At 40.9% G+C, this 20,706-nt stretch overlaps 2 protein-coding genes across 2 annotated transcripts; both read left to right on the top strand.

Annotated features, from left to right (window-relative positions):
* The first annotated feature begins 3,684 nt into the window (after window positions 1–3,684).
* LOC311142427 (ankyrin repeat and SOCS box protein 12-like) lies at window positions 3,685–6,104 on the top strand. The gene is made up of 3 exons (XM_084178072.1): window positions 3,685–3,758; window positions 4,616–5,387; window positions 5,644–6,104. The coding sequence occupies exons 2-3, from the start codon at window positions 4,622–4,624 to the stop codon at window positions 5,799–5,801; spliced, it is 924 nt and encodes a 307-aa protein (XP_084034198.1). The 5' UTR covers window positions 3,685–3,758; window positions 4,616–4,621; the 3' UTR covers window positions 5,802–6,104.
* Window positions 6,105–7,264: 1,160 nt separating this feature from the next.
* Window positions 7,265–11,950, top strand: LOC311142961 (APC membrane recruitment protein 1-like). Its single transcript, XM_084178733.1, has 2 exons — window positions 7,265–7,374; window positions 8,175–11,950. Exon 2 carries the CDS (start codon window positions 8,282–8,284, stop codon window positions 11,297–11,299), a length of 3,018 nt encoding a protein of 1,005 aa, XP_084034859.1. The 5' UTR covers window positions 7,265–7,374; window positions 8,175–8,281; the 3' UTR covers window positions 11,300–11,950.
* Window positions 11,951–20,706: the final 8,756 nt, after the last annotated feature.

The following is a 20,706-nucleotide window of genomic DNA, read 5'->3' as shown; positions in this document are numbered from 1 at the left end:
CTGGGCTGATCCCTCACCTTCCTCATGATCATTGATGCCCCACGAGGTGTGATCTTGCATGGAGCCCCAGAGCGAGGGTGACTGACCGTCATCTTGAACTTCTTCCATTTTCTAATAATTGCGCCAACAGTTGTTGCCTTCTCACCAAGCTGCTTGCCTATTGTCCTGTAGCCCATCCTAGTCTTGTGCAGGTCTGCAATTTTATCCCTGATGTCCTTACACAGTTCTCTGGTCTTGGCCATTGTGGAGAGGTTGGAGTCTGTTTGATTGAGTGTGTGGACAGGTGTCTTTTATACAGGTAACGAGTTCAAACAGGTGCAGTTAATACAGGTAATGAGTGGAGAACAGGAGGGCTTCTTAAAGAAAAACTAACAGGTCTGTGAGAGCCGGAATTCTTACTGGTTGGTAGGTGATCAAATACTTATGTCATGCAATAAAATGCTAATTAATTACTTAAAAATCATACAATGTGATTTTCTGGATTTTTGTTTTAGATTCCGTCTCTCACAGTTGAAGTGTACCTATGATAAAAATGACAGACCTCTACATGCTTTGTAAGTAGGAAAACCTGCGAAGTCGGCAGTGTATCAAATACTTGTTCTCCCCACTGTATGTGTAGGGTTAGATGGTGGTAGAGGTCTTCACGGGTCCACCAGACCCAAAATTCTGAGATCCGACCCCGAGTGGGTCCAGGTCCTAAATTCTGTCTTTTGTCTCGGATCTGGGTCGGGTCTGATATAATTGCCACGAGTCTCGGGTATGTGCAGTGGCGATTTTAGCATGTAAATCTTGGTGGGACAAAAAAAATCAAAATGTTTTCGATGCATGCCAACAAGCCACAACACTAAACAATACATTAATTGCACTATAACGGTGACAAACAGTGCCCACAAACTGTTAGGGCCTACTTAAAGCTGTCCCAACAGCAGAGTCCCAACAGCAGTCCCAAACCTTACCACCGCTACACATGACTATCAGCGGAGCCTTGTCTGGCAGCGAAACAGTTCATTCAGCCTCCTTTGTTGCCTTTTTAAAAAAAACATTGGATATGGCTGACATGCTTAAACAAATGTGGTTTATACTGACAATTGAGATGTACAAACTATGGCATAAGGGGACGACGAGTGGATAAGAGGCAATCCATAATTTGGATTAAGACATTAATGAGCACGCTAGGACAGATGTAGTCAATACAACTATTTGTTCAGCACTTTTGAAATGTACAGAAACAGAATTCAGATCATCGGCCATTCTTACAGTATTCTCCCTGTACATGAAGTCAGAACCGTAGGATAAATAAAGGGGGCATATAAGCAGACAATGAAAGCTCTTACAATATTCGATGATTACATTTCTCTAAAATAGGCTATAGGCTACATGTGCACCACCAAGTCAGAACAATAGGCTAAATTATGAGTGGAATACATTTTTGCTGTATCGGTCCGCTAATTGCGGACTAGTAAAGGCTCAGTGCACTACTTTTGTGAAGAAGAAAAATAAAAAACGTTTTTTTTTATATTTTTGATTCCTGATTTTTCATGGGGTGCTGCAGCACCCTCAGCACCCCTACTTCCCGTGGCTCTGCTGCCCATTACCCTGCACTGAACTTTAGTCACTGTTATTAGCTGGCTACCACCCTGTACTCAATCATGCACTTAAGAAACTGTTGCCCTATGTACATAGTCATTGAACACTGGTCACTTGAATAATGTTTACATACTGTTTTACCCACTTCATATGTATATACTGTATTCTAATTCTAGTCAAGACCTATCCTATATAACTACTGCAGTACTCTTTTTTTTATTCATATACTGCCCATAATGTCTATACACACCATAATATACATATATATTTATATTGCGGATTCTGACATCGCTCGTTCTTATACAGTTGAAGTCGGAAGTAACATACACTTAGGTTGGAGTCATTAAAACTTGTTTTTCAACCACTCCACAAATTTCTTGTTAACAAACTATAGTTTTGGCAAGTCGGTTAGGACATCTACTTTGTGCATGACACAAGTAATTTTTCCAACATTTGTTTACAGACAGATTATTTCACTTATAATTCACTGTATCACAATTCCAGTGGGTCAGGAGTTTACATACACTAAGTTGACTGTGCCTTTTAAACAGCTTGGAAAATTCCAGAAAATGATGTCATGTCTTTAGAAGCTTCTGATAGGCTAATTGACATCATTTGAGTCAATTGGAGGTGTACCTGTAGATGTATTTCAAGGCCTACCTTCAAACCCAGTGCGTCTTTGCTTGACATCATGGGAAAATCAAAAGAAATGGTAGACCTTCACAAGTCTGGTTCATCCTTGGGAGCAATTTCCAAGCGCCTGAAGGTACCACGTTCATCTGTACAAACAATAGTATGCAAGTATAAACACCATGGGACCACGCAGCCGTCCTACCGCTCAGGAAGGAGACGCGTTCTGTCTCCTAGAGATTAACGTACTTTGGTGCGAAAAGTGCAAATCAATCCCAGAACAACAGCAAAGGACCTTGTGAAGATGCTGGAGGAAACAGGTACAAAAGTATCTATATCCACAGTAAAACGAGTCCTATATCGACATAACCTGAAAGGCTGCTCAGCAAGGAAGAAGCCACTGCTCCAAAACCGCCATATAAAAGCCAGACTACGGTTTAAAACTGCACATGGGGACAAAGATCGTACTTTTTGGAGAAATGTCCTCTGGTCTGATGAAACAAAAATAGTTTGGCCATAATGACCATCGTTATGTTTGGAGGAAAAAGGGGAATGCTTGCAAGCTGAAGAACACCATCCCAACAGTGAAGCACGGAGGTGGCAGCATTATGCTGTGGGGTTGCTTTGCTGCAGGAGGGACTGGTGCACTTCACAAAATAGATTGCATCATGAGGAAGGAAAATGATGTGGATATATTGAAGCAACATCTCAAGACATCAGTCAGGAAGTTAAAGCTTGGTTGCAAATGGGTCTTCCAAATGGACAATGACCCAAGCATACTTCCAAAGTTGTGGCAAAATGGCTTAAAGACAACAAAGTCAAGGTATTGGATTGGCCATCACAAAGCCCTGACCTCAATCCTATAGAAAATGTGTGGACAGAACTGAAAAAGCGTGTGCGAGCAAGGAGGCCGACAAACCTGACTCAGTTACACCAGCTCTGTCAGGAGGAATGGGCCAAAATTCACCCAACTTATTGTGGGAAGCTTGTGGAAGGCTACCCGAAACGTTTGACCCAAGTTAAACAATTTAAAGGCCATGCTACCAAATACTAATTGAGTGTATGTAAATGTCTCACCCACTGGGAATGTGATTAAAGAAATAAAAGCTGAAATAAATAATTCTCTCTACTATTATTCTGACATTTTACATTCTTAAAATAAAGTGGTGATCCTAACTGACCTAAGACAGGTAATTTTACTAGGATTAAATGTCAGGAATTGTGAAAAACTGAGTTTAAATGTATTTGGCTAAGGTATATGTAAACTTCCGACTTCAACTGTATTTCTATATTTCTTAATTCCTTTCTTTTTATTTTAGGGATTTGCATGTATTATTTTGTATTGTCAGGTATTACTGCACTGTTGGAGCTTGCAACATAAGCATTTAGCTACAACCGAAATAACGTCTTCTAAATATCTGTACGCGACGCCTCCAATAAGATTTGATTTGATTTGAATGCGCGCTCACTGCGCGCGCTCACTGCTGTCACCGCACCGCAACACGGCCCAGCCCAGCACCGACTGTTGTTCATCTGTCAAGGTAACATAAATGTTTGCCCTTTAGATAGTCATTTCACTGTTTGAGAATTATTATTATTGACAAAGGCAATATGAGTGTCTCTGTGTTGTTGACTTGTCCCTAGCTAGCTAACGTTAGATAACAGCCTTTGCATCGATTAGCATAGCCCATGTATTAGCTAGCTAGCTAATTTAGCTAGTAAGCTAGCTAAGCTAGCTAAGCTTGGTGATGGTGGACGGTTTTGACTGATCTCTTCTTAAAATGTGATTTAAACCTAACCTTATGCCTAACCTTAAATTAAGACTAAAAATCATTTTTTTGTTTTCATGAATTTTTACGATATTTGTGGCTGTGGTAACTAGTGGAAACAGTTCTGACTAGGTGGAATACAGCTCCGACCGGAAGTGACTTTTTCTTAGTAGGTTAGGAGAATTTATGCAGCAGGTTAGGAGAATTAACGTAGCAGGTTAGGAGAAGAAGGTTAAGGTTAGGAAAAGGGTTTGTGTTTGGGTTAACTAAAATGGTCTCAATACTCACAGAAATAATCCGATATTGATTGTTAGTCAGGAAGTCAACTACTAGTTAACTATAAACAACATGAACTGCTGAATAAGTTATTTGCTAGCAAACTGACTAATCTTTAGTCATTGTCAAAGATTATTCTATCTATTGTTGTACATAACATGGAAATGTCTGCCTTATCCTGCCTCATAGAAAAATAGCTAGCTGGGTAATGTTAGCTAGCTATTAACAGCCTTTAAAAAAAATTATGATACCATTGTAACTAGTTGATGCTCATCATTTTGTATAACCAGCAGTGTATGTGTTATGGATATTAGGGCCTTAATTATGGTGTTTTTCTTTATTGTTTCAACCAGATTTCTATGATCCGGTTAAAAAAAAATCAAGAAGAAAAGGACTACAACGGTGAAGGTCAACTGCTCCATCAGGCAGTGTCCAACAATGATGACAGACTCCTTGATGAGCTGCTCTCTCAAGAAAAGTACAGAAAGTTCATCAACTGTAGGAGCGGCTGGGGTATCCCAAGAACACCTTTACGAATGGCTGCATCTAAAGGTCATCTCAGGTGTCTGCAGGTTCTGCTGGCCCACGGAGCGGAGGTGGACTGTCTAGACGTGAAGGCTCAGACCCCACTTTTCACAGCTGTCTGTGGGAAATACTTCAACTGTGTTTTAGCCCTCCTCAGGGCAGGTGCTAACCCCAATGGCAGCTTGTATAACAACTGCACTCCGGTCCTGACTGCAGCCAGGGAAGGGGATGTTGAGATTTTGAAGCAACTTCTTAAACATGGTGCTGAGGTCAACTCCAGATCCAAAGTCTTGCTGTATACTTCAAGTGCCAGTGTTTCTAGTGGCCCTCTCTATCTGTCTGCTGTGTATGGACACTTAGACTGCTTTAAAGTATTGCTTCTCTACGGGGCTGATCCAAATTACAACTGCACAGATGCAAAACTTCTTAGTAAAATCAAGCAGCCTAAGACCGTGCTTGAAATGTGCCTCAGACATGGCTGTGGGGTGGAGTACATCCAACTTTTGATTGACTTTGGTGCAAATGTCTACCTCCCCACTCTCATCATAGAAAAGTCCACGAAGCAGAATGAGGCTGTGGAGCTGCTGCTGCAAGAAAGAGGTAATGCAGGAGTTATGCTGTTTATAAACCTTGGTATTCTCCTATTGATTTCTGGTAATGTTTTTATTGACATTAGACAAGCATCTCAGATTGTTTTTTATGTTGAATTGCTACTTGACAATACAATAGAGTACTGTACTGCTTTGCTGACAGAGCAGCATTTGACTATTTGAATAGACTATTGAATCTGTGTATGTGTAATAACCAGGTATTTTTTTAAAAACTTGAACTCAAATTCAATTGTTATTTTTGCTAGGTTTTCCCAAGTCCCTTTTATCACAGTGCCGACTTGCCATCCGAGGATACCTCCGGAAGATCAACAGAATCCAGTCCATTGACCATTTGGAAATGCCATCAAGCATGATAAACTTCTTGCAATACAAATCAGTCCCAACAACTGCTATGCATCTCTGAAAGCATATATTGTCCCTATGCTTTTGCTACATGAAACATAATGCTTACTTTTTGCAAAACATTTCATAGTGATGTTGAAATAGTACAAATGTTTTGTCCTGCATTTGAGAATATTTGTGTAATATATTTATTCTCAATTAATGTTTTTTCAATCAATTATGCAATCAGGTTTTTTATTTTCTTATTTTCTCCCTCTTCCATAAAAAATCTGTCTGGAATTTTTGTTATACTGCAATGTCAGCATAAAATAGAATGTGCAGTAGAAATTACAACCATTAAAATGTCTTGAACAAATTTTGCTACAGAAAATGTACTTTTTTATTTTTAAACATTATTTGCATACACTATGTATGATAAAGTATTATATAATTACTTGCAAGGTGCTTTACACCAATTATTTATAGAAATATATATACAAACTGTGTACAAAACATTAGGAACACCTTCCTAATATTGAGTTGCACCCCCTTTTGCCCTCAGAACAGCCTCAATTCAACAGGGCATGGACTATACAAGGTGTCGAAAGCTTCCACAGGGATGCTGGCCCATGTTGACTCCAATGCTTCCCACAGTTGTGTCAAGTTGACTGGATGTCCTTTGGGTGGTGGACCATTCTTGATACACACGGGAAACTGTTCTGTGTGAAACCCCAGCAGCGTTGCAGTTCTTCACACTCAAACCAGTACCCCTGGCACATACTACCATACCCTGTTCAAAGGCACTTAAATATTTTGTCTTGCCCATTCATCCTCTGAATGGCAGACATACACAATTTTTTACATTTAGCAGACACTCTTTTCCAGTGCGACTTACAGGCGCAATTAGGGTTAAGTGCCTTGCTCAGGGCACATCGACAGATTTTTTGCCTAGTCAGCTTGGGGATTCAAAACAGCGACCTTTAGGTTACTGGCCCAACACACTTAACCACTAGGCTACTGTCGCCCTCAGGAACAATCCATATCTCAATTGTCTCAAGGGCTAAAAATCATTCTTTAACCAGTCTCCTGCCCTTCATCTATGCTGATTGAAGTGAATTTAACAGGTGACATCAATAAGGGATTATAGCCTTCACCTGGTCAGTCTATGTCATGGAACAAGCAGGTGTTCCGAATGTTTTGTACACTCGGTGTGTATATATAATAATCGACTGTGGGTGTAACGGAAGCTATATCGAGCATGACATTCCAGTACTAACAATTAAATTGAGCTATGATAGCATGTAGTCTTACAACGTCAAAGGAAAGATAAATTGTCAGTCAGGAAAGTATTAACTAAATGTCTTGTTGGCAAAATTATTCTAGCTTGAGCATCCTCTTTGAATCAATTTTTGGGGGATAAATGGTCTTTAGCAATCTAGAACTACCGGTATAAGATAAATCAGAGAGGAAGAGACGAAGCCTCTCAATATATACAGTAGACCCTCTTTGGACCCCAGGACACACCTCGCCCTCACTACAACTACCAGAATTCAATGCGTACATTAACAAGAGGCTCGAGACTGTTTGGGTTGCACGACTGAACAAAGTGAATCGGATTTATTGTTTATTATTCTGGCGTCTAGAAGCCCAACAAGGTCTGTTCATTTATATATCCCCCCATCCCATAAACCCTAATTGGAAATTAGGCGTGAAAATATAGCACATATTCCACTCAATGTAATGCTAGCAGCCAATGCTTGTCTCCTAGGCTAGTCAACTCTGCTGTCTACGTGTATTTTCTAGCCATGCATTGTTGCTATCGAGCCAAGGGGTGTAAAATGTTATTTAATAGAAGAAGCTAGCTAGATAGATAAATAACGAACTAGATTAATACAACCAACTCCGTTTTCTAAATATTGCTAGCTAGGTAGATAACTTGCTGGTAGCTAGCCTAGGCAGCCGATAGTGCTACATCCTTTTAGATTTGCGGCCCACGCACAATGTAACGTTAACTAGCTAGCTGCCATTACTAGCGATACATAGCTTTGTGGTCCCAACCTGACGACTTCTTGGTAAACGTCACGCTTCTCTGTTTTCTCGTGTAGTGTGTTGCATAAACAATTAGTCTTCATAATGATTTTGCTTCCAAAACAGGTGATTCCTTGAAAGCTATGCCAAGATAAAACAATTTGGGATATGTCCTATCAATTGTTTATTTTACTGTGTCTACTGTTGCACATAGATCAATGGACAGTTTGCTTTACACTTTCTATGCAGATAGCATAACACTTGTTCAGAACGCTTTGCCAGCTAGATAATTACCTATACATGTTATTTCCTCTGATGTAAAGAAAACCTCCATAAATAAGCCCAAAATCATTAATGTAGGCCCACCAGTGTATAACACAGAATCTAATCATTTTATGCCTAATCCTTTGTTTGTCCTATGTTTCAGAAAAATGGCAGGAAATGGTTTTGGAAGAATGATTGGCAGCAGTCTTTGCACCTGATGGTGATACCATCATGCTATCTCTTCACTTCACCTTCCTGTAGATTGTTGCCATGGAGCCCAGCGGAGGAAAGGAGCCAGTGAGTGATACAAAGCATTTGTCTGCTGGCTGTGAGCAGACGGCCATGGGTGACCAGGATTCACAGACTGAGGTGAAGCCTCCATCTGACACATTTGATGCTGTACCCCCTGAGCATCAGCCATCAGGGAAACTGAGGAGGACTGCCTTAAGATTCTTTGGAGGACGTAAAAGCATCTGTGTTTTACCCAACTTCTTTGGGGGGAGGAAAAAAAATCTGAACAAGTGGTCCTCTAAGAAGGGAGTCAGCAAGAGTAAAACTCATGATGGACTTAGCAAGGCAGACTGGGAGGACAGTCCGGGAATTGAATATGTCCCAGCAGGATATTTTGAGTACCACAGCCAGAAAGATCCTGCTGGAAAGACTTGTAGTGTATTTGGTCACCCTACTGGTGATCAGAAGTCATTCTCTCTCCCCCCGCAGAAAAAGGGTTTGAGGGGACTTTTTAACAGCATCAGACGTCATAGAAAGAATAGAAATTATGATTTTGAAAAAAATGTCTGCAACAAAGAGGTGCCTATTGACCAAAATGACACTGAGTGCCTGGGCAGTTTGTCTGAATCCAATGTGCCTGTTTCGGCAAATGTCGAAGATTGTTTGACAATTGCTCCTGAATGTATTAATGTTGATGTCATAGTGTCTGAGAAAGACATGGTGAAACAAGGGAGTCTGGATTCTCTCATAGGGGAACTGATGAAAGGTGAGGAAATGGTAAAGACTAACCTAGAGTCTACAGTGAACATCCAGCTGCCTACTGGCTCATCTCAGATTATCTTGATTTTTGGTGATGTGGCCTCTCTAAAGAGTTTTGACTCGCTCACTGGCTGTGGTGACATAATAGCTGATCAAGACGACGACGGTATTGCAGATTCTCAGGGCACAGTCTCAGGGGAAAGGAGTCGAAATGCAGGCAAAAGGAGTTCCTGTTATGTTACCTACCAGGGTGGAGGAGAAGAAATGGCCACCCCTGATAAGGTGGACGGGAACTATCTCCACGACCTCTGGGAAAATGAGGCTGCAGAGGATGTTTGCTATACCCACAACCAGGAAGAATACTTTCTAGAGCGCAGTGAAAGTCCTAGGATGACACCTGAAGAGCCATCTAGCTCCTATACCATGGACATCAGCAGCAACAGCAATGGTGCTCTTGGAGTTACAGAGACCACCCTTACATCTTCGGATGTCATGACCCCACAGAGCGACCATCAAGTGTCAGTTCCTAACAGCGATGAGGGTTACTATGACTCTACCACCCCAGGACAAGATGAAGACGGACGTGATAAAGTTGACCGGATCAGGACCGATAGACTACCAAGGGACAGTTACAGTGGCGATGCGCTGTATGAGCTTTTTGAGCCTGATGACAGTCTTATCAGTCCACCTTTTGAAAAAGCTAAGCTGCCTGTCTCTGATCCCCTTGAGTTTTTAGACATACTAGCTCAGTGCAGTGATGAAGAGGTAAATGCTGTGTTTGCTCCTGAAACAGGTCTAATTGAAGAAAGGCTAACTTTGATCCAGCAGGATCTTCTCTGTGCGGAGCTGCAAAGCATGTGTAAACCTTCCAAAAAGCAGGCTCTATTCACCAAAGGGAGGATCCACCAAGATAATAGCTTTAAAGAAATAATTTCTAAAGTGAACACAACTCAAGCCTATATAAAAGAGGACCAGGTCAATCCAGAGGCTTTGAAAAAAAAAGGAAACATGATGCCACATGGATCACATGCCTTAAAGGAAAGAAGCTTAGAAGCCTTTAATGGTGGGAATAGGGAGAAAATGGTTGGCAACCCTAAATTGTCAGATGCAGCTTTTGGCACCCTTGCCTCAAAAACATGTCAATCACAAGAAATTGACTCCGAGCAAAACAAGCCACAGTCCCCACAATTAAGAGGAAATCATGATGTATCTAAAGAAACAAAGAATGACTTGGAGGATGACCAGACAGTTTGCTTCTCCCAAGCCCTAGTGGACTTTACAAAACAATCACATTTTAATAGTAATTCAACTGAAATCATGGGAGGCTCTGAGTCAGGCTCTCGCTTTGCCCAAAACATGCAAGCCCTCCCTGCCATTGTCACATTTGATGTCGTGGACATGGATAACGAGGGGGAATATGACCAGCAGATGGATATGGTAATAGCGGAGGAAGACATCACATCGCCTTACGAAGTGTTTGAAGAAAGCTACCTGCAAAAGGATGCGTTTGCTGAATGTGACTTACAAATGTTTGACCTCTATGAACAGAGTCTCCTCAGTAATACTTGGAGAATCACCAGCCTGCCACGTCACCTTAGCCTTACACAAGTCAATCAGTCGAGTCCACTGGCTCCTCTGCAGAGTCCTCTGGCCTTAAAAAGGAAGAGTAGATCCCTGGACACGGCGAGCTTGGCATTAGAGATGACTGACATGTATTTAGGGAGTGGGGCAGCACTAGCGTCTTGCCCTAGAACTGAAAGGGACTCAAAGAGAGTGTCCTCGCTTCACCGCAAAAAGAACGGACACATTTCCACTTCAGAAAACAGGGATAATAGAAGCATCATGTTTCCGTCATGGCAGCCAGCGACTGAGGGGACCTTAACGCACCCACCAGCAGATGGGAAAAGAACAGAGCAGACGTACAGTCTCTATCAAACCCAAAACAGACACATGGTATCATTCCGTCAGCCTGTCAGTCGAGTCCCAAACTGTAAATCTCAACAGATCTCAGCTAGCAAAATGACTGACAGAGTATCCTGTAATTATATCTCTCAGATTACAGGACCGTTACATAGGCCATCTCATCTTCCTTTGCAATCAGAATCCTGTCGGCCTCATGCCCCCTTTGGGAGATCAGTTAAGGCATCAGATGGTGGGGGTGAGACCCTTTTTTACACATCGACCGTTGGCTCTCATCCTTACAATCAACACAATAAGATGAGGCCAGTGGGGATCACCCAGGGAATGCCTCATCTTTGCTGTGAGTCTAGCAGTTCTGTAAGCAGGGCTCTGAACTAACTTTTAAAATGTAGGAGCACCACCTATAATTTAGGAACACCAGAAAATGTGATTTAAAAAATTGGTTAAGATACATTATAGCCTATATGAGTTCTAGCTACTTCTGAAGCACATGTTGTGCCCTAGAAACTAATATGAAACCCTGTAAATACATTTGTTTATTATGAATACCTCTCACTGAAATTAAAAAGGCATTTGTGGAATATTAGATTTCTACATTATGTAAATTCACTATTTTCCTATTGAGATGCATTACATTGAACGTTGTACACTAGCTCTTTAAGAGCGTCAAGTTTATGATGACATGCAAGACGTCATTCATTCATTGCTATGATCATTGATCTGCTTTCTTTCTGTGCCCCCAAATGTTTGGATATTCTGGTAAATTTACCAGGTTGTTAGCTAGCTAGCTAATGAGGTGTAAAACAAATGGGGTCCGCAAGTAGTTTTAGAACGTCCCACGACATGGTTTATGAATGTAAAATGCGGCCTCCCAATCTGTTACAAAAACAAAACTAACGTTGCACTGACAATATGGGTCAGCTCTTTTGAACTGTTTGGGCTAAAAAATAATCAGTTTTTGCTGTATTAATGGTGCAAGCATGACGCTAACGAATCTGGGCTCGGGGAAACAATGGTACAGCGAAGCCTTATTACAACAAATATAAAAATAATAAAAATATGTTGTTGCACTGGTGCTCCCAAATTAAAACTCCAGGTCGCACAGCAAAATATTTAGTCACATATGCGCACTTTAAAGCCCTGCCTGTAAGGCCATTGGACTATGAGCAGCAGACAGACTTCACCAGTAAAGGAAGAAAAACGGAATATGGTACGCCCTGTTGGATGTAACAAACATACGTCTGAAACAAATCCCACATGTATTTTATGAAACCTCTTCTATGCTTAACATATACACTTAACATGTATCCCCCTTTTCATACTATGTGCCACCAAAGACACCATCTACAGTCGTGGTCAAAAGTTTTGAGAATTACACAAATACTAATTTTCACAAAGTCTGCTGCCTCAGTTTTGATGATGGCAATTTGCATATACTCCAGAATGTCATGAAGAGTGATCAGATGAATTGCAATTAATTGCAGTCCCTCTTTGCCATGAAAATGAACTTAATCCCAAAAAACAATTTCCACTGCATTTCAGCCCTGCCACAAAAGGACCAGCTGCCATCATGTCAGTGATTCTCTCGTTAACTCAGGTGAGAGTGTTGACGAGGACAAGGGTGGAGATCACTCTGTCATGCTGATTGAGTTAGAATAACAGACAGGAAGCTTTAAAAGGAGGGTGGTGCTTGAAATCATTGTTCGTCCTCTGTTAACCATGGTTACCTGCAAGGAAACACGTGCCGTCATCATTGCTTTGCACAAAAAGGGCTTCACAGGCAAGGATATTGCTGCTAGTAAGATTGCACCTAAATCAACCATTTATCGGATCATCAAGAACTTTAAGGAGAGAGGTTCAATTGTTGTGAAGAAGGCGTCAGGGCTCCCAAGAAAGTCCAGCAAGTGCCAGGACCGTCTCCTAAAGTTGATTCAGCTGCGGGATCGGGGCACCACCAGTGCAGACTTTTGGAGGATGGCCTGGTGTCAAGAAGGGCAGCAAAGAAGCCACTTCTCTCCAGGAAAAACATCAGGGAGTCTGATATTCTGCAAAAGGTACAGGGATTGGACTGCTGAGGACTGGGGTAAAGTCATTTTCTCTGATGAATACCCTTTCCGATTGTTTGGGGCATCTGGAAAACACCTTGTCCGGAGAAGACAAGGTGAGCGCTACCATCAGTCCTGTGTCATGCCAACAGTAAAGTATCCTGAGACCATTCCATGTGTGGGGTTGCTTCTCAGCCAAGGGAGTGGGCTCACTCACAATTTTGCCTAAGAACACAGCCATGAATAAAGAATGGTAGCAACACATCCTCAGAGAGCAACTTCTCCCAACCATCCAAGAACAGTTTGGTGACGACCAATGCCTTTTCCAGCATGATGGAGCACCTTGCCATAAGGCAAAAGTGATAACTAAGTGGCTCGGGGAACAAAACATCGACATTTTGGGTCCATGGCCAGGAAACTCCCCAGACCTTAATCCCATTGAGAACTTGTGGTCGATCCTCAAGAGGCGGGTGGACAAACAAAACCCCACAAATTCTGACAAACTCTAAGCATTGATTATTCAAGAAAGGGGTGCCATCAGTCAGGATGTGGCCCAGAAGTTAATTGACAGCATGCCAGGGCGGATTGCAGAGGTCTTGAAAAAGAAGGGTCAACACTGCAAATATTGACTCTTTGCATAAACTAAATGTAATTGTCAATAAAAGCCTTTGACACTTATGGAATGCTTGTAATTATACTTCAGTATACCATAGTAACATCTGACAAAAATATCTCATAACACTGAAGCAGCGAACTTTGTGAAGACCAATACTTGTGTCATTCTCAAAACTTTTGACCACGACTGTAGTATGTTTACATAACCGAAAATAGAATGATCATCTTTTACTCTGTTACTGCAAATATGTTGTTTTGATTGATAAGCTATTGTATTTCACTGTGTTGTATAAGCCTTAGAATTTGTGTTGCAATGGGTAAGGAAGCCTGTGCTGTTCTATGATGTGAACAGACATCACAAAACAGGCTCTCCCATGCAATCTTTCATTAAAATATTCAGGCCTGAGTATACCTTGTATTTGTTCAGCCCAGAGTTAGGCCACACAAAAAACATGTATTACACATATTGGTAGGTAAAAATCATGGTTAATTTCAAATCAAATTTAATTTGTTACATGCGCCGAATACCACTTGTGTAGACTTTAACGTGAAATGCTTCCTTACGAGCCCTTAACCAACAATGCTTAGTTTATAAATAAAATGTCACTGTCAAAAGTTGTATGTAGACTTTAAAGTCTTTTTTAATGACTTTATTTACAGAAACTTGTTGACTACAGTCTAAGTGCTTGTAAGCTATAATGATGGTATTAGATTGTAAATTTGATGTATTTGTAAGATGCAGCCTCAACATGCAGATTTGGATGGCAGGTCAATTAACCTTTTTAGATACCACATGTATAGAGAACAGCATTGATCATTTCTTAAATTTTTGTAAAGACTAATTGTAAGCTATTAACTATGTTACTCTATACTGTATGTGTTTTAGGCTACATTTAGAATGTATTTAATCTTGCATCAGTTAACCGTTGTACTTTTGCTTTTTTTATGGTTAGGCTATTTGTTGTCTTTCTTTTTTGGGGATTGACAGAATCCGATGTCTGAAAGTAATTATTTGTTCTATAGATTTGTATTGTGTAGTACCTCTGCAAGTATGCAAAAAAGTGAGGTTGAATTTGTATTCACAACCGATCCATCTGCTGAGAACGGATATATACTGAACAAAAATATAAACGCAACATGTAAAGTGTTGGTCCCATGTTTCATGAGCTGAAATAAAAGATCCCAGAAATGTTCCATACACACAAAAAGTGTATTTCTCTCAAATGTTGTGCACAAATTTGTTTACATCCCTGGTAGTGAGCATTTCTACTTTGCCAATATAATCCATCCACCTGTCAGGTGTGGCATATCAAGAAGCTGATTAAACAGCATGATCATTACACAGGTGCACCTTGTGCTGGGGACAATAAAATGTGCAGTTTTGTCACACAACACAATGCTACGGATGTCAGAAGTTTTGAGGGAGTGTTAAATTAGCATACTGACTGCAGGAATGTCCACCAGAGCTGTTTCCAGAGAATTTGGCAGTACGTCCAACCGGCCTCACAACCACAGACCACGTGTAACCACGCCAGCCCAGGACCTCCACTACTGGCTTCTTCACCTGTTACATGGACTCACTCTGTGTGAAATAATAGGGGTTGACATGATTTTTGAATGACTAACCCTTCCTCTGTCACCCATACATACAACATCTGTAAGGTCCCTCAGTCAAGTATTGCATTTCCAGCACAGATTCAACTACAAAGACCAGGGAACTTTTTGAAAGCCTCATAAAGAAGGGCAGTGATTGGTAGATGGGTAACAATAACAAAATCAGACATTGAATATCTCTTTAAGCATGGTCAAGTTAATTATGCTGTGGATTATGTATTAAATCTCCCAGACACATAAAATATACAGTCATCCTTCTGAACTGAGCTGCAGGACAGGAATGAAACTACTCAGGGATGTTACAATAAGGCCATTGGTGATTTTAAAACAGGTACAGAGTTCAATGGCTGTGATGGGAGAAAACTGAGGATGGATCAACAACATTAAAGTGACTCCACAATAATGACCTAAATGACAGTGGAAAAAAATAATACAAATATACAGAATAAAACATATTCCAAAACATGCATCTTGTATGCAAGCAGGCACTAAAATAATACACCTTTTGGCCTAAATGCAAAGCCTTATGTTTGGGGCAAATCCAACATATCACTGAGTTAACTGCCTCCTTATTTTCAAGCATGGTGGTGGTTTGCATCATGGTATGAGTATGCTTGACATCCGCAAATACTAGGGGGATGGGTTTCAGGATAAAAAGAAACGGGATGGGGCTAAGCACAGCCAAAATCCTAAAGGAAAACCTGCTTCAGTCTGCTTTACACCAGACTGGGTGAGGAATTCACCTTTCATCAGGACAATAACCTACAACACAAGGCTAAATCTACACTGGAGTTGCTTACCAAGAAGACAGTGAATGTGGCCAAGTTACAGTTTTGATTTAAAACTGCTTGAAAATCTATGGCAAGACTTGAAAACTACTGTCTAACCATGATCCCCAACATCTTGACAAGAGCTTGAAGATTTTTTAAAATAATAATGTTAAAATATTGCACAATCCAGGTTTGCAAAGCTCTTATAGACTCGGGGAGCTGAATACTTATGCAACAACTATATACAATTAAGTCAATGTAATTTCACTTTGTAACATAATAAAATGTGAAGAAATCCAAGGAGTCTGAATACTTTTGCAAGGCACTGCAAGGCAAGGTACATATTTGTAGTCAGTTTCACTTCCTTAGACGGTCAGAGCATTTGTTTTCAGTTGGTAGAGCATGGCGCTTGCAACGCCAGGGTTGTGGGTTCGTTTCCCACGGGGGGCCAATATGAAAATGTATGCACTCACTAACTGTATGTCGTTCTGGATAAGAGCATCTGCTAAATGACTAAAATCTAAAATGTAAAAACAATTACAAGATCAGATAAATGGATGTTGTTATTAAGACTTACTTTTAACAGATTGTTCAGAGGTGACGGAGAATCTGTCCTCATCACTGAGGGATTTATGGCCCTATGGGAGTATACATCTTTGCAATTGAATTACCTTGAGTCAAGTAAGCAGGGAGTTAAGGTAATAAAGAACATCAAGATGGGTCCGGATTTGGGGGGTCAATCCATCAGCAATAAAGACCTCAAAGTGACCTAATGGAGACTGCTTTTACTCTCCTGTTAACTGTCATCAAGAGTAACACCATATCGATTGGAAACGGTTGACTAATGATGCACATCTAATGCCACAGTAGCTGCACTATTGCCAATGAAGAATACAACAAAACTATAGTTTGGAATTTACTATTATTGTTTATCAATTAGTTAGGTGAACAGCAGGGTTGGGGTCAATTCCATTTCAATTCAGGAAGTACACTGAAATTCCAATCCTCTTCAATGCTTTTCAATGAGGAAAATTTCGATTTTGGAATTTCGTTTACTTTCTGAATTGGCTAGAATTAAAATAGAATTGACCCCAACCCTGGTGAACAGTGATGCATAGAGAGAAGGTTGCACATTGTATATGTTCCCCCTTGTAGGCCTATAGCAGTGGAGGCTGCATGGAGTGTATAGAATGGGGTATAATGGCTGGAATGGAGTGAATGGAATGGTATCAAACACATGAAAACCATATGTTTGATACCATTCCATTCATTCCATTCCCTCCATTATTATGAGCCTTCCTCTCCTCAGCAGCCTCCACTGGCCTATAGTATCTACATTATATGGATTGCCTATGTTCTCCTAGCCTCGCAAGCAAGTCTGATCTCACGAGCTTACATGAATGTTCAAATATATTTTCAATATTTCTTTAGAACAAGAGACACTACCCTCTACTGGACAAATAACTTTACAACAGCAAATGAGACATCAACAATCCAGCAGCATACAATCCTGGACCATATCATGGCACTTTTGGGTTGGAGCTGGTCAGTGCTGAAATAGAAGAGCATCAAGGTCAGTTTGCAGTCTCATCTGTTGTGAGCAAGCCTCCAAATTCCTCCCCATTTGCTGTTCAAACAATGTAGGCTATTGTGCTCAATGGATTTACAGTGGCACGTGGTAGCAATGTGAGAGGGAGGGGCAGATTGAGTCCTATGGCAAAATGAGGATAGTTTGAAACCTACTTCACAAATAGTATGTCAGAGTCAGAGTGGTTGTTGACAAAACACCTGAATCTACAAGATAAGGCATCAAATCTGTCGCCACTGAAAAAATGCTCAGAAATGCATCAAGTGAAAAGTCACACCCTGACCACAATTCAGTAGGCTATGTCATAAAGCTTGAGTATGATTACATTACAGGTATTCATCTGTGCATATTTATGTGAAACTGTGTTTTGTGTCCAGACCACGAGAGCAGAGCTATTTTCCTGAGTTATGTAATTCCTTGTGTTCCCTGAACTGTAAACACGTTAAGATGAGGGGAAATGCTACTCTTAAGGTTGCCTGGACGTCATCCAAGACCTTTTGCGGCCAACTACTGTGCTCAACCTCGCAGTCTCCAGAGGAGTTGTGACACAGCAAGCTATTCTTGTTGTTCTCCTGATTTAGATAAGTGTGTATAGGCCTATGTGGATATACACTGAGTATACAAAACATTAAGAACACATGCTCTTTCCTTGACATAGACTGACCAGGTGAATCCAGGTGAAAGCTATGATCCCTTATTGTTGTCACTTGTTAAATCCACTTCAATCAGTGTAGAAAAAGGGGAGGAGACAGGTTAAAGAAGGATTTGTAAGACTTGAGACAATGGAGACATGGATTGTGTATGTGTGCCATTCAGAGGGTGAATGGGTAAGACAAAATATTTAAGTGCCTTTGGACGGGGTTAGCTATTTAGTTAGTTATTTAGCAATCTTATGGCATGGGGATAGAAGCAATTCAGGAGCCTGTTGGTGTCCCGTGTATATCAAGAATGGTCCACGACCCAAAGGACATCCAGCCAATTTGATACAACTGTGGGAAGCATTAGAGTCAACATGGGCCAGCATCCCTGTGGAATGCTTTCGACACCTTGTAGAGTCCATGCCCCGATGAATTGAGTCTGTTCTGAGGGCAAAAGGGTTTCATGTTTGGTATACTCAGTGTATAGAGAGCGACTGAAAGCTCTATGATGTTAATTTAAAAGAACACATTTGAACATTAACAAGTGAACCAAAAAAGTGTGACTTGGACTGTGAGACTTTTTGAGGTGTAGATGGGCCAAGGCTGGGTCATTGCAATGCAGTGGATCCACTACAAAGGCTGTGGTAGCATAGCAGCGGGAAGATGTTTGGGCAGACGGCTATATCGGTCCTCTAATACAGGACGAGTAAAGGCCCAGTGCACTACATTTGTGAAGAAAAAAAAGTAATATATATATATATATATATATATATATATATATATATATATATATATATATATATATATATATATATATATTAATATATATATTTGTTTATTTTTTAGGGGGTGCTGCAGCACCCTCAGCACCCCTACTTCCCGCAGCTCTGTGTAGTAGAAGTATGTAGATTTTCCACTGCAGTGATTTAGCCCCACTCTAATGCAGCAGTCTCCCTGGTTTTAGATTTCACTGGACTTCTACAGTACCCCTCCCCACCATCCCCCTACCTCGACCTCCTCTTTCCGTTACACAGTATCTTGTGAAAGCTTATTCTAAAAGCATATTCTACCATTGTGGGACAGTAAAAATAGCAAGTTCTCACTAATTATGTTTGTTTCATTTTTAAACTGTGCAAAAATGTTACTTATGTGCTGTCATTGTCACTGAGCCTCAGTGAAGTGAATGTATCTGGTTCCAGATAATGAGCTACTACCATTTGAAAAGTACAGGCACATAGTCATCTGTGGGTAGCGGAGACTCCTCTGATTCTAATATGAAACGTTTCCTATCCTCAGATGAGTTGCAAAGACAGACAGAAGCCTAGTATTGAGGTCAAAACAATATTATGTTTTCCCCCCTCTTTTTAAAATAGCTTACAACAAAGAGCTGTTGATTAAAAGGTATTGTCTGTGGACTTTATGGACTAAATACTGTATATCTGTGCTTTTCTTAAAGAAATCCCATGTCACCCCTTTTTTCATCTCTTCACACAAGCTCCCAGTTATTGTTGGCTTCTGATTCAACCACTCCTCTCTACCTGCTGGCAATGATAAGACCACACAACCGCTGGTCTCCTGGAATCTCCATGAGGACTCAGTCTGTGGTCCACCTGGCCACTCAGTGGTAGAATGAACTGTACGGGTGTGTTGGAACAGAAAAGCTGCTGGTTATCCACAACAACTTGTCCTATTAGCCTAAAGCATATTTTCTCCTCATCCTGTGTTGTGTTGCTTTAATTGATCCTATTTAATTTATTGAATTATTGTTCAATTGAATTATTATTCTTGTGAGTTTTTTCCCCTGAAGTTTGTGTTGGTGGAAGTCTGAGACTCCCAAGGCTGATAGTGCTACTATTCACCTCTCTCATCATGCTTCTGAGAGTTACAGGAGTGACAGCGATGGGTCCAGTGAACACTTGAGCTCAGAGTCCATGGGGATTGGGAGTGAGAGGTGCACAGGAGCCAATAGGAGAGATTAATCTCCACCGAGACAAATTACAAATGATTTATCCTACTGTTAAGACCCCTCTTAATGATTTGTGTGGAGTGGTGCAAGTGGGTGGATGTCAACATTTCTTTTGACAAATACCTACTATTATCAATTATTACAGTAGCCTAGGCCTGTAATGAAATTTTGACATTTGAATTGCAAACTGGAACTGTCCAATAGAACCACCATACAGTGACTGTTTATGTTCCTTTTGTTTAATATTTCAGGGCTGTGATTGTAACTATGTTTTGATGAGCAAGCATCACGAGGTTAGGACACCCATTATAAAGCATAGATAGTAACAATAAATGATGAGCTCCCAATTTGCGCCTGTGGTTTGTTCTTCTATGCATGAAGCACCGCCCAGGCTTTTGCTCCCCTCTACGCAGGGAGAGTTGCAGCAGCAGCATTCTACAGTGGCTACGTTACCGTCACAATTTTAGTGCATGCAAAGACCATACCTGCTAATGCAAAACGGCACTCAAGTCGTCAAATCGGGAAACTAGCGGACTACGGGTGTCAGAG

Source organism: Coregonus lavaretus, assembly GCF_964263955.1.
Source record: "Coregonus lavaretus genome assembly, chromosome: 15".
NCBI lineage: Eukaryota > Metazoa > Chordata > Actinopteri > Salmoniformes > Salmonidae > Coregonus > Coregonus lavaretus.
This window is presented reverse-complemented; position numbering and strand designations above follow the sequence as displayed.

Coding starts and splice junctions, on each gene's coding strand:
- LOC311142961 (XM_084178733.1), top strand. CDS start 8,282: ATGGAGCCCAGCGGAGGAAAGGAGCCAGTGAGTGATACAAAGCATTTG.
- LOC311142427 (XM_084178072.1), top strand. CDS start 4,622: ATGATCCGGTTAAAAAAAAATCAAGAAGAAAAGGACTACAACGGTGAA. Junction 5,388..5,643: donor GCTGCTGCTGCAAGAAAGAG/GTAATGCAGGAG, acceptor TATTTTTGCTAG/GTTTTCCCAAGTCCCTTTTA.